This window comes from Spea bombifrons, chromosome 3 (genome assembly GCF_027358695.1).
Source record: "Spea bombifrons isolate aSpeBom1 chromosome 3, aSpeBom1.2.pri, whole genome shotgun sequence".
Classification (NCBI taxonomy): Eukaryota; Metazoa; Chordata; class Amphibia; order Anura; family Pelobatidae; genus Spea; species Spea bombifrons.
Window position 1 is genome coordinate 27,587,164 of NC_071089.1, and position 13,499 is coordinate 27,600,662.

Here is a 13,499-nt window from a genome sequence, read left to right on the forward strand (position 1 = left end):
ATAAAATGGATGCAGTTCTAAGGCCCTTTGCCTAGAGGCTCCTAAGGGTCTGTTTCAAATGTACTTAAAGATATCCTTGAATGTCATATTTTTGGCATAAAACCCTTAAAGGTATGTTTTAATAAATTCTTGGAAGGAAATCCACACTTTCTGTTATGACGGCCAGAATTGTGGGATAAATTTATCTTATGGCAGTAGTTCAGACTTTTTTTTGTGATGTGTTTGAAACGATCGCCTTGTTATGCCCTGAGGAGGTGTAGTGTGAAATTGCACGCTTATGCAAGAGATGCAAACCAAAGGGAATGAAAAGCCAGCCTCGGAAGAATTAAGATTTCGCATTATGCATGTCTGGAATGCAATGCGTGTGCGTGCTTGTATGTGGACGGTAAGCCGTGAAAGGGTGGTTATTAGCTAAAAACATATGTCCTCGCCTGGGATTAGCCGAAGCATGTGTGCTGTGTTTGTTGTTAGCATGCGGAGACACACAGCGTGTCAGAGTGTGGGTAAGAATAACATTGTGTTACGGGAAAAAGCCGTCATCGTCTTTTCATTATGTATGCCGGTTTCTGTACAATTGCTTCTCTCGGTTAGGAAAAGCCATCTTGGACATAACTCTTCTACCTTAGCACTGGTGATATCGGGTGACTCAGACAGCTAATTTGAGAAGAAATGTTGTATACAGGCAATGATTCATACCACGGGACATAATTATGAGCTCATCCTAATTGCTTGCCGACACCATAATCAAGAGTTAGCATTAAGCAAGCACTCTCCCGTTGTGATAAAGGACTCGTTCGGTTCCTTTTCTGCAGAAAAATTTACATCTCTTGTTTTGGTCTGTAATATTGTGTACCCCTATTTCATAGTTTATGTAACAAAACCCATCACGTGAGCAGGAATAAGGCATATAGCATAGAATTAAGACGCGCTCTCAGAACAAAGGAGGTATAGAACGTTTTTATTGGCACCCTAATAGACTTCTTCACAGTGGTGGTTTGGGTAAGTCTGAGCTCTTAGAGACAAAGGTCATCAATATTATCGCTCATCACCTTAAGGATCGCAGCTATTTATAGAGGTCTTCAATATCCCTTCGTCTGTGTGTCTAACCACAGGAACTGGCATTGTCTATAGAGACGGCGTTGTAAATACGGGAGCCGCTCAGCTACATACAGCTCCATGCTCTTTGATAACCTGCAAAGGCAAACTGCATCATTTTTTACCGCTCAATAATTTAACTATCACAGCGACCAAAACTCCGGTGTGCAGTTCCACGTGTTCAGAGATTATCGCATAGTCCTTCCAACACAATAAACGCCATCTTATCGCTCTCTATATAATAATCATGAACACCAAGATCATAAATTAATCTTTTAAAGTACAGCCCCAGTAAAAAAAAGAAATCCAGATTTTATTATAAAGCAAATTATATATATATATATATATATATATATATATATATATTTTTTTTTTTTTACATTGGTAGAAAACTCTTGGGCATGTAGATATAAATGCCTGTTCAGACAATTCATCATGATAAAGTGATCCGCACGTTGTTAATGCACACATACCCCCAATTATCAGATCCTAAAGAGACGCTAAAGCTATGTGTAAGGATGTAAAATCTCCTACTTTACAAGTAGTATATCCGTGGAGTATAGCTTCACTTATAGCTTAACGCTTTGTTTACCCTGCTAAATGCGTATAAAGCCAGCAGCTGAGACAAGGTGTTCCTTATAGGATCATCCTAGTGTTTAAAAGTGCTGTAATTATAGTGTCTGCATCCTTGCAAACATTGTAAAACAAGAATTATTGTTTGCCCATGATACCCCTGTGAAAGTAAAATACCCCCTCTTTAGTGTTTTTTGTGCGTTTTATGAATGTTTATCCATGTTGCCTATTTGCATTGATCCAGATAAGTAACGGTAAGCCAGTGCTTTAGAATACTGGCATTAATGCCTTCACTTGGAAGCTTCAAGTCAGATGTAGAAACTTTGTATCTAAAGACCCGCTGCCGCTTAAAGTAACTGTTGAGCTAATACTTAAACTTATTATACAGCCCCACCAATAAAGAATGCCTATTAAAGTACCTTGTATTTGTAAATGCGTTCTTTGACATGTATGGGGACAATAAATATAATTGCTTATCTTTAGGAGAAGCTGCAGCACACCGGCTCCGCTTTTGGTTATGTAAAACCTTAAAGTCACATACCCTTCTTTCTTTGCATTGGAAATGACAAAATATCTTCATCTTCAATTTTTTGTAATAGCAAAGATTAGCTTCCAGACAATATGATTTTTAAGTTTGTTTGTATAACACGTTAACATCCGTTAACATCAAAATAGTACAGTATGTAAGACATACATAATGAAACATAATCATGAATCTGACCTTAGCTATGACGTGCACAAACGGTGAAGGTAATGTTCCTTTTTTAAACCCTGGTTTTTAAACCTAGTTTGCTGCTATGTGTTCCTTCTCCTGACCTTTTGTTTCTGTAAGTCTAAATTGTTATGTTATGTACTACTTGTTATGTCCTGTTTACTCATTGTACAGTGCTATGAAATATAACAGTGCTATATAAATCAATAATTAAAAATAATTATCCTGAACCCTACATTCTCTATGCTGTAAGCTCTTTATGTATGAAAGAGCACCTCGTGTGTATTACTGCCAGAGTAGATGCATCTAAGAAAACCAGTCTTATTACTCAAGGCATGCATGCTTTGTTTACTTCTACTTTGTCCTGCAAGATGCCCTGTCTCCCAGTAGGCAGAGCAGATAATTATGATAAACTAGAATCCATTAGAATCGTTACTACACACATATATATATATATATATATATATATATATATATATATATATATATATTTGTTTTTTAACAAATCCATACTTAAAATTGCTTTGTATGCATACCTTCAAATACTAGAATGTTTGTTTTTCTTTCTTGGTGATGTTAAATATTCTGAACTTTGATGTGTATCGGTAGTAGTTTATAGGGCTCTATCATGTATGGTAGACCCATCACCCTCTTGAGCCTCTAGGCATTAACAGACACTTCTTTTTCTCCTTGTAGTCTGTTATCGGCTTTAATATAAGTGCCGAGATGTAGTCATTGAGCTCTACAAGTATAAGTATGATGTGGTGGATATAAAACAATCATTTTGATGAAGACATAGCCTGATCTTACATCTACTGATTAAACCCAGAAGCCAGCCTTCTAATACAATGTTTTGTTTGTGGAAAATGGCACAGTCAGCGGTATCATTTCTTTTATAAATCTGTTTTCAAGCAAGCAGTTTGATATTAATCTGTCATTTCATACAACGCCACCTTGTCATTCTTGCCCACTTTTATCGCATATATATCATTATTTCATTTCAAACCCTGTTTTCTAGAAGTGGTTTTACAAATAACACAGACATACCCAGCTGTCAAGCTGTATTGTATAGCGGAATATTATAACAACGTGCAGTCTTTGAGCATATAGCTTTGGAAAACTCAATCACCTTCATCGAATGCTTGAGGAGTCACCATTGTTCATGAAATAAGGTTGTGTTTGAGATTTTTATGTTTATTTTTAGCTTGTGTTCTTGAGTCTACTACCGCTGTTCTCATAAGCTCAAGGTCTGTGCAAAAGTAATCTATCTTTTCAAATATCATGAAAAAGGAATTTGGAAGAACTTGTATAGGTTGTTTGAGGATAAATGTAACTAGGTTTATTTTTGCTTGTAGCCTTGGGAGCGAAGGAATACAAATTATCTTTCAGTCAAACAAATAAACCACAAACAAATTTTATGGTTGCTTTAGGCTTATTAAGAGAACAGATGTATGAGACAATAGTTTTGTATGTTATGTGTACAGTGGCAAGAAAAAGCTAGTGAACCCTTTGGACCAGCATTTATGTATATACTTGTCTTAAAATACAATATGATCTTCATGTAAGTTACAATAATGAACAGAAACAAAAATCTGTTTAACCAAGAACACACAAATTAGTGTATTGTTCTTGCTCACATTAAATACAACATTCAAAGATTCACAGTGCAGGTTGGAAAAAGTATGTGAATGCCTAGGCTAATGACAACAAAAGCTATTTGGAGTCAGGAGTTAGGAAATCTGGAGTCCAATCACTGAAACAGATTGAAGGTGTGTTTTAGATTCACTTTGCCATATAAAAGTGAGCTGATTACTTATGACAGGCTTAATAAAGTCCATTCTTCCATTGAGGTTTTGTCCTGGTGGGTGATTAAGACTGAACCATTATAATATTTTTGACATGCTTTATGATAAGTCAGGGTGTTTGCTAAATAGGTTCTGTTAAGGTAACTGAGCTGGAATACATACAGATGGCTAATATGTAGCTGTCTGAAAACAGCACAACAGTTTAAAAAAAAAAATCAAAACTTAATTTGATACTAATAATACAAAAACATATGAACCCATTTGCAGAGATGTATAAATGTGGGACTGCACAACAATTTGCAGCAGAGTATTGCAATGTTTTGTGAAAATTAATGCGATGACTGATACACAAGTCAATAAAGCCTCACATATTTCATAGATCTATAAAATGATTAACCAATGTTTTGCTTTGAGGTTATGGCAGATGATTTATTGTGTTAAAACAAATTTTCTGAGCTAGAATTTTTACTAGGCCATTTTTTAATGGGCAAAGGGGTACTGATGGTAATAAAGGCAGAAGACCTCTCATTTAAGTATAACAGATATTTGACCTTTGAAAGAAGGAACAGTCCAAACACTTCCTGTCGCTGAGTGCTGCTTTGTCTATGGGTAGGGATTTGTTATTCCTCTAGCTCGACAGGAGAGTATATCTTTGGATTAGAGTTACTGGAAATAATGATATCCCAGTACACTCTGAATGTTTTCCAATAGTAATCAAACCCCTGCAGTGTCTGCTTTTTCTAAAGTATGTTCTCTAAGAAAATCCTTGTAGTTTTCCTAAAAATCCTTGGAAACACCATGCAGAAAACATAAAAGGCTTTTTAGATTTATATTATATTTTGATGCGACTAGTAATCTTTTTCTTTTTATTTGCTGACAAGACAGGGAACTCTGTGTTTTTTGTTTTTTTTTTGTCTTAGAGCTACAGCCGTGTGATAAAGAAAGTACACCCTCTTGAATTCTATGGTTTTACATATCAGGGCATGACAATCATCTGTTCCTAAAAATTAGGTAAATACAACCTCAGATGAACAACAAATGACATAACCCTAGTGAACTGAACCAATGTAGTAAAGAAGAGTGGGCCAAAATTCCTCCACAACGATGTGAGAGACTGATAGTCATACAGAAAACGATTACTTCAAGTTTTATACATGGCTTCTCCATTTTGGCTCTATTTTTGTTGAATAAATCATGACACAGTTTAATATCTTATGTGTTGTTGTTCTTCTGAGGTTATATTTACCTAATTTTTAGATCTGCAAAGGAACAGATGATTGTTATGTCCTGATAGGTAAAACCATTCAAGGAGAGTGTACTTTCTTTTTCACACAACTGTATCTCATTGCCCAGGTATAGACCTTATTAAACGTGGTTTTGTGGTACGGAGATCATCATGTTCCCCTTGCAATTATAATATCCTTTGAGTTATAACTTACTTTGTCAGGCCCAGAATATCTATGGGTGGAAATAATTCCTTTTGTTAGATATTATTTAACTCCCATGGTACCTCCTGTGTATGAGATATGTAGTAGGCAAGCTAGGCTAAGGAGGCCAACTGCATGTCTGGTACATAGTTTTTACACAGCTATTCAGCAGCCTTCTTGTATCTTCCTTTCTTCTTTGTGGAAATGTATATTTTCTCCCTAAATTGTGCTTCTTTACTGTGATTATGGCATGTACATGATCTTCATGGGAGCTTGTGGCCAACTTGGCCCTACTCTCGCTTTGAAATCTGCAGGTTTCCTAGGGCCTAGCTAAATTTGGCATCACGTGTGAAAAGATGCAGCAAGCAATGGAACTAAATGTCAAGTGCACTTAAGTTACGCCAAACTGTAGCCAGCCATCTTGGTTGGCAGAATAATTGGTTTAGTCAGCAGGTCTGACGCTGAATATAAATCTATAAGCACATGTTCTAAGGTACAGGATGGTTACAGAACATATACCTGTTTTGGTTGGGTCAGCATTACATGTCCATTTTTGCCTCTCTATCCTTTTGTGCTGCAGACAGATACGTTCTATTGATTTAAATCCACTGCATCGCGATAGATGTCTTTCCAGCCGTGCAGTGCATGTTTTTTTATGTTTTTCTGTCATTTTTTTGTGTTTGTTTCAGCCTCCAGTTGTCGTACCTCACAGGATTCACTCAACCAGTAGGAGCGTCCGAGAAGAAAAAACACGCTCAGAGATTAACTGTAAGAGTATATCTGGATTTCACTTTAACCCCTTATCAGGTAGTGGCCAGTAAATGCATTCTGCATTCCTCTAGCCTTCTGACATTACACTTTTAATATATACCAGCTCTGCTTTCTAATTCAGCTTATAGATAAGATACCAATATGTAATTTAGATTCAAAAAGCAAAAACAAAATGATGTAAGCCGAAAAATGTTTTGTAGCCCCATTGTTTGCACAAAGTGGCTATATAGTTTATTCTATTAAGGATCAGTAATTCTGATATATTTGTCTATATTTATCCGGTTTCGGGGTTGTGCATTACAAGGTGCAAATAATATGTTTAGGTTTCTTTTAACATTTTATGTCTATATAAATATATATATATATATTTATATGCATGTGTGTACACACATACACACACGCACACATTATATGGGCAAAAGTATTGGGACACCTGACAATTACACCAACAGGGACGTTTATGAAATTGCATTCTAAATACATAGTTGGTCCGCTCTTTTGCAGCTATAACAGCTTCCACTCTTCTGGTTCTCCCTGATATCATTATGGTCAGTAATTCCATGTTTTTGTTACAACAAAGCCATGGAGTTACAGTAACTACACTTTTAGGGCTATTTACTAAAGGAGTTGACAGGAGAGTTGTGGATTTTACTCCTTCACTTCACCATTCATTATAAAGGGTTGACCCCAGTGAGATTCTTCTGCAGGACGATCTTTAGTGGCCCTGTATAATGCATAGTTAAATCAGTAAGATTTTTTTTTTCAAACCAATTTTCCAGTTGCCTATTTATAAATATTTGAGCTGCATCCCAAATGGTGTTCTATTTTCTAAGGCACAGTAATATTAGAATTTCTGTATTGTCTACTTTCCATTCCCAGTTGGCCAAGTGAAGTTCGATCCACCTATGAGAAAGGAGACTGAGCCGCATCATGAGCTGGTGAGTTATTCTACCCATAAATTATGCTTATTCTTGATTTATTTGCATTTTAATATCGACAGTGACAAAACAGTGCTGGTGAAAATAATTTTCGATGAGCCCATGGGTATTTAGCTAGGTGTATTAGACTTTATTGGAATGTCGAGTTTTGATCTCGTTTCATTTGAAGGTTTTTGCTGCCTTAGCTTCTCTTACACACAATGCGGACTCATACGATCATCACGCTCTCTGTTTAATTTCTTTAGCGCTGTTACTTGGCCTCTCAAGTTCTGCTTTGTTTTTCCTGTTTTTGTTCTCTTAAAAGATCCTGCATGTGGCAAATCAGTTAAGAGGAAGGTCAGACAGAATGCATTTTTTTTTGTACTAACGCATTGTTTTTAACTAACTTATCCCAAAAAAAAGTCAGTATTTTTGGGAGCAGACAGATGGTTCAGGTTTTAGGCAGCGTGCTGTTCTCACAACCCACTAATGATTGTGCTACTAAATAAACTATTGCAAGTCGTGAAATAGCAGGAATTTGTCTTTCTCCTGTTTTTAGAACCTCAGCAATGCTAGCGTTTTCTGATCTTTATCGTTTGCGTGTGTACTTTTTGCTTTTTCTTGTGTAGAATACCCTTAAATCTAAACCTAAAAACCACAGCATGCTCAGAGTGATTGTCGGCGTCCTCCAACCTACCCGCCCGGAACGCCTGCTTTTTTTTGCCATAGTTTGCAGTCTGTTAGTGACGAACCCCAATGTGTATGTGCAGCTATGTATCTTACTGTAAATAACTTGGGTATCTGTCTGCTAAACAGCTCGACAGGGACGATTTTTTGGACAGTGCAGAAGAAATATACTACACAGCAAGATCTAATATGGTATTTTCCACCTTCTCTTTTTTTCTTTGTCTGCCCTGATTTTTGTGTCTCTGTACTTTTTCTTCTGGAAGCTTAAATGTCATGAACCGTATCTGTCCTTTTCTAAGTTGCACCGCCCAATAACGGAGGCAGATCTCCTACTAATGGTCAATATATTGTATGTCGGGACTGGACACATCCAGGAAAGCCAGGTAGCCGTGGCTCCTAATATATAGCTGCCGGGCGCCTAACGTTGTGTGCTATTTTAGAGTGATCTTTATAGATACATCACCTCCTGGCTTCTGAAGGGTATTTGTTTTAGTCCATTTTTTAAAATACAGATTTCTAATATTTAATAATGTCATAATAATTTAGTACTGTTGTGAATTATTATAATGTGTGAGTAAGACACTATATTTTGGAGTTTACCACCTATACTATCAGCTTGTTCACCCCTTATGGAACTTGTTTTTAGTTGTTATTCATTAGGTTAATGTAAACGCTGTAGCTCTATAAAATCTGGGTGTATTTTCTTACAGAGCCCTCCTTTTACTGTTATAGCACTAGGGTGCTATTGATTTGTGAATGTGAGGCTAGTTATATTCTTCACTGATCTCAGAAGTCAGGATATAACGCAGAACCTATTATAGAACACAAAGCACCACTCAGCTTCTGAAGATCCAACAATTACATGAATTAGTTAAGATGAAAGGAACACAGCTGTGTTTTAAGGAAACCATTAATGTCCTGCACACTTGGTTGTCTTGTCTGTGCTACACGTGTCAAGTCAAACACATGTATTGGTTTACCCTGTAATGCTAGAGACATCACGTGATCTGTATCTCAGTTGTGTCAGTGGTACAGTAACCAGGAAAGTGCTCCATGTCTGGTGTTCCAGTGTTTTCTTTGGGATAGGATGTATATAAAGTCAGTACATGTGAAATGTATCTCCGTTCTTTGTTTACAATTCGTGCAGTTGTGGTTCCTTGAGTTCACTCAGCTGTTTATGAAGCCCTCCTTGAAACACGATCTTCACCTAGTCTATAGAAATGGCACATCTCCTAGTGATCAATTTAGTAAAAACTAATTACAGTATAAAAATCCCCTGCGAGATAATTCATAATGTTAAATATTTATCTACATACAGTAAGCCACTGGCAAGTATATATAATAAAAAAGACACATCACAAATACTCCTCATATGTCTGCTAGGTATAGTTACAGTGAATGCATGAGTTTGACCACAATCCCCATCTGCTGAACATTAACGTAGACACATTTTCAGTTATTGTGAAACGTTGCTATAAGCAGCGATCCAATGGTATACGATTTGTGGATTTGCAGAATTGTCCTCTCAAATTAACCACCAACACGTACCTTCAAAGGTAATCTTGGCTTTCATGACATAGACGGCTACGGACTTCTTAATATAGAGAACAAACAATTAAACTAAAAGCACATCAAAGTTACTTTCCCATTTTGACCATGTAGTAAGAGTATATCAGGAAAAAGGTATCTCCATGGTAACAAGCAACTGCCCACCGCATAAAATAATGTTCTGACTTAATCCCCAAGATCAAGACAAACAATTTTCCAATATACAATTTCTAAATATCACACGTTAAACCCCTTTGTACTTTGCTTATTTATTTTGGATTTTAGCTTCGGTTTTGAACTTTTAGTTACTATTTTTCTGTGGCTATTTGCCTAGGGGCCATAGGAAAGAACTGATGGGACGTACAGTAATTACTGTAAACCATTTCCCATATTCTCTCACTTTTTCTGGCGGCTCGACAAAGCAAGGATCTCCTTACCTCCATATGTATTTGTTTACTGTAACGTGTACCCGTTGTACAGCATCGCTGAATATGACGGCGCTATATAATCAAGCGCAATTCACAGCAGCATTGAATGTGTGTGTATATAGACACTTTACTCCAGTGTTCTCCAAAACTCATGTTTGGAGTTGTTGATGTAGCATACTGCTTTAAGTAACAGTGACAGATGTCATGTTTGTGAAAATGTCACGTAAGATGTGAATCTCGGGGTGGCAGCGGAACAACCTCTCGCATTCGCTTTCCCTCTTGTTATTTTCACGGTGACAGCTCTTGATTTAAATTGTGACAAAGTATTAAAGTGTCAAAGCGTCCTATCTGGGTTAGTTCCAAGACTAGGTCATTCTTCTAGCTAGGACAAAAGTAGATTGCTTGTTTACAAGCCAGGAGGCTTTAGAGTCCACTGCCAGATGCCTCAAGGTGAATGGCACGTGGGTACTGGAGGAAGGAAAATTACCATACTCCTATTAATATATTTCTGCCCACTGACCACGAGTTAACACGAGCATATTTCATCGTACAGGAATTTCCGCTTGTCATCTCGGATTGGAGGACAGTGATTTTAACTGATTCACAAGAACAGCTAGGGTTCTTTAACAATGCAGCCTGCTGCTTACGACGAGATGACTATAGATATCGTAGGATAAGCTCTGTTTCATTGGTCATTGCAGAATAGTTTGAATTGCTGGACCGACTATTTCATCTTTATTCTTCTAACTAGTACTTAGCTTATACCTTTTAAATTGTTAAAAGGTGAAAATACTTGTATATCTAATACCTTTCCTATCCTAAAACCATTGCATCCTTCTCCCTGCCTAATCCGGAACTGGTCAGCCTACTACGCAGTGAAATAAATTAGAGGAAATAGGATAATGGGGAGGAATATTCATGCCAATCTGGAGGACAGGAAGCACTACTAGTACATGCACTACTTCCATGTTGTACATATAGACATACCTTGTCAATATTTTAGAGCCGAGAGCTAGAATACGCATTGTCCCTACTGTATCAACGGCCTGACCTCCATGTGATCTCAAACACATTGGGCATTGGGTTTTTCAGACCCTATTCTGCAAAGCCACCGACTCAACAGTTGTTGATAAACTACAATGCCCATGATTTCCTACCCACCTATGGAATACAAGAAGCAAAGTTTATGGTGAGCTGCGTCTTGACTTCAAACAGAGTAGAGCTCCATTTAGCTGCATTTGGGACTTGTAGCGACCCTTAAAGTTTTTTGTAAGAACCTCAGCTAGTGTGGAATATCTGTGCTTCTTAATACGACGCAGACAACTCCACCAGTGAGGAATGGTACATGACAAGACCAAGCCTGCGTGTCTCCAACATCAGGCTGGCTCCGTTAATGCAGTAGTCAGTGGGTAACAAATGTATCTTGGAAATCATATTGGTTGATGTTTGGTGCCTGTGGGTTTATCAGTATGTTTGCTTTTTCCAGACGTAATATGTTATCAGCAGCTCCGCTATGAGACGTGGCGCGGCACACCAATATAAATCCATAATCAACTTGCTTGTGAAATATGTGTTTTGTTTCTGTGCGGTCATCTCCAATTTTAACCCTGTGCTAAACCCTTTTTTGTTCAGATTTTGACAGTATTTTTATCCTTTCTGTTCTATGTAAATACTCTTTAGAATCAGATTCTCACTTGACTGTAGTCTGTTTTCATACATGTGTTTAATATATACATACATATATATATCCATCATAAATGATAATTTTGCATACTAAGGTGTAGGTTCAGTTCTGTTTATTTCTTTTTAAAACATAATTCAGTGCTCCAGTATCTGCCTCCCCCATATCCAGAATCTGCCTCCCCCATATCCAGTATCTGCCTCCCCCATATCCAGTATCTGCCTGGCTTTATAGATAGAGAGGCTATACGTGCTGATTGGTTTCTGAATTAAAAGAACATTAATTCACTGGCTTCAAATCTGGTTCGGATACAGTTGGCTTTGATAAATGCCCGAGGGAATCCCCCAGACTCAGACGTTCTCCCGAGATGAGTTACTAGTGATGAACACCCACACGTTGTTAATGTTGGATGATAAGCCACCCATGGGACACTGTTAAATAAAGTAAAAATAAAACTGTAATGGTATTTAAGGTGTAACATGCTTGCATACATGAGTACTCTTCATTTTGATGTTGGGATGTACCTGTTCTTGGCTGCTTGCATGTCCATCTAACCTGCTTCAGAATATCAAAGAAACACAGAGATACGTTGATTTTTGTCATTTTGCGTGGTAGGATATTAGTCTGCAGTGTATAGAGACAATATGTATCGTGTCTTTTACAGGTTTGATGTTCATATGTCTGTGTGATGATACTGTATCTTGAATAGACTATGTGTAATATTTCCTGTTGAGTGTACGTTTACTATGTATGCTGTTATAGGCCATCAGTTAAAGAATGATGATTCCCAGAGCAATATTCTATGAAGGACTGCGGCAGATTTTAGATTGCAAACCACTATTTCTAGATAACAATCGGAGGTTGATAGTCAGTAACTTTCAGTGAGAAATGCATTCACAGTACATACGTATATAGGGGCATTTGTTTCAAACTTAGAACTGCACAGTGTAGTCTGGCCAAGGGTCAGGACATAGGCAGAATGGTGCGGAATCGGGATGGGGGTAACAGCTAGATAGCAGGGTATCAGCAGAATGAGGTGGAGCGTCGACATGGCTGACACAAGTAGCTGCCAAGTGCGATTTATAGAAATGAAACTTTAGAATAATCTAATGACAGCCCATTTTTGCTACTAAATGGGGTAACCAAAAATACTGAAGTTGCATAGAATTTGCATACAGGTCAGAGGACCAGGCATACGCCGCGAGATGACAGAAGCTGTACTGATTGAAGGTATATCCTGTAGGACCCTTCTTGATCCTTTCAGAGATTTTTGACGGAGCCCACAGACACCCATACACATACTGTCTACAAGTAACAGCGGTGTTTACTCTGATACATGAACCTCTAACCGTTCCGTCTACTCTGTGGACTCAAACACCTTAATAAGTGAATGCAGCACTGGGAACATCATTCTTAATACTGTTCAGTGCCCAGACCCTTCCCAGAAATACTTCTTTAAGCAAGTACAATTTTGTGTCATGTTTCCCAGAACCCTTAATTGCCATGTGACACTAAATAGACACTGATAGGCTGTTGCCATAGAAGCTATACTTTGAATAATAGAGCGCTCAGTGTTTTTTCAAGGTGGAAGAGCACCAGCAAGCTTTGATTACGGTTACATAAATCACCTTGCATATGATGGGCTCACTTTACTGATTGGAACAATTAAAACAGTTTATATCCTTCATATAATATTGAATCCCTTTGTGATATGTCTGTTTTGATCACTCTTAATACAACAAAGTTTCAGTTCTACAAATTGACTATATTTTCATTTGATAAACCAGTTCTTCCAGTACATAGCTAAAGAATGTTATATGTACTGTATCTTTCAAAATAAAGGTTTTGTTATATT

The 13,499-nt window shown here is 37.5% G+C and overlaps 1 protein-coding gene across 5 annotated transcripts in view; it reads left to right on the plus strand.

Annotated features, from left to right (window-relative positions):
- The window catches only part of MAP4K3 (mitogen-activated protein kinase kinase kinase kinase 3), a 117,750-nt gene that overhangs the window by 73,480 nt on the left and 30,771 nt on the right, over positions 1-13,499 (plus strand). For 2 of the 5 annotated variants that reach the window (XM_053458746.1, XM_053458749.1), the window contains exons 13-15: positions 6,302-6,380; positions 7,263-7,321; positions 8,117-8,179. In XM_053458746.1, coding sequence (XP_053314721.1) covers positions 6,302-6,380; positions 7,263-7,321; positions 8,117-8,179 — 201 coding nt within the window. Of the gene's footprint in view, positions 1-6,301; positions 6,420-7,262; positions 7,322-8,116; positions 8,180-13,499 lie in introns of all 5 variants that reach the window. The other 3 variants (XM_053458747.1, XM_053458751.1, XM_053458750.1) reach the window with 2 other exon arrangements.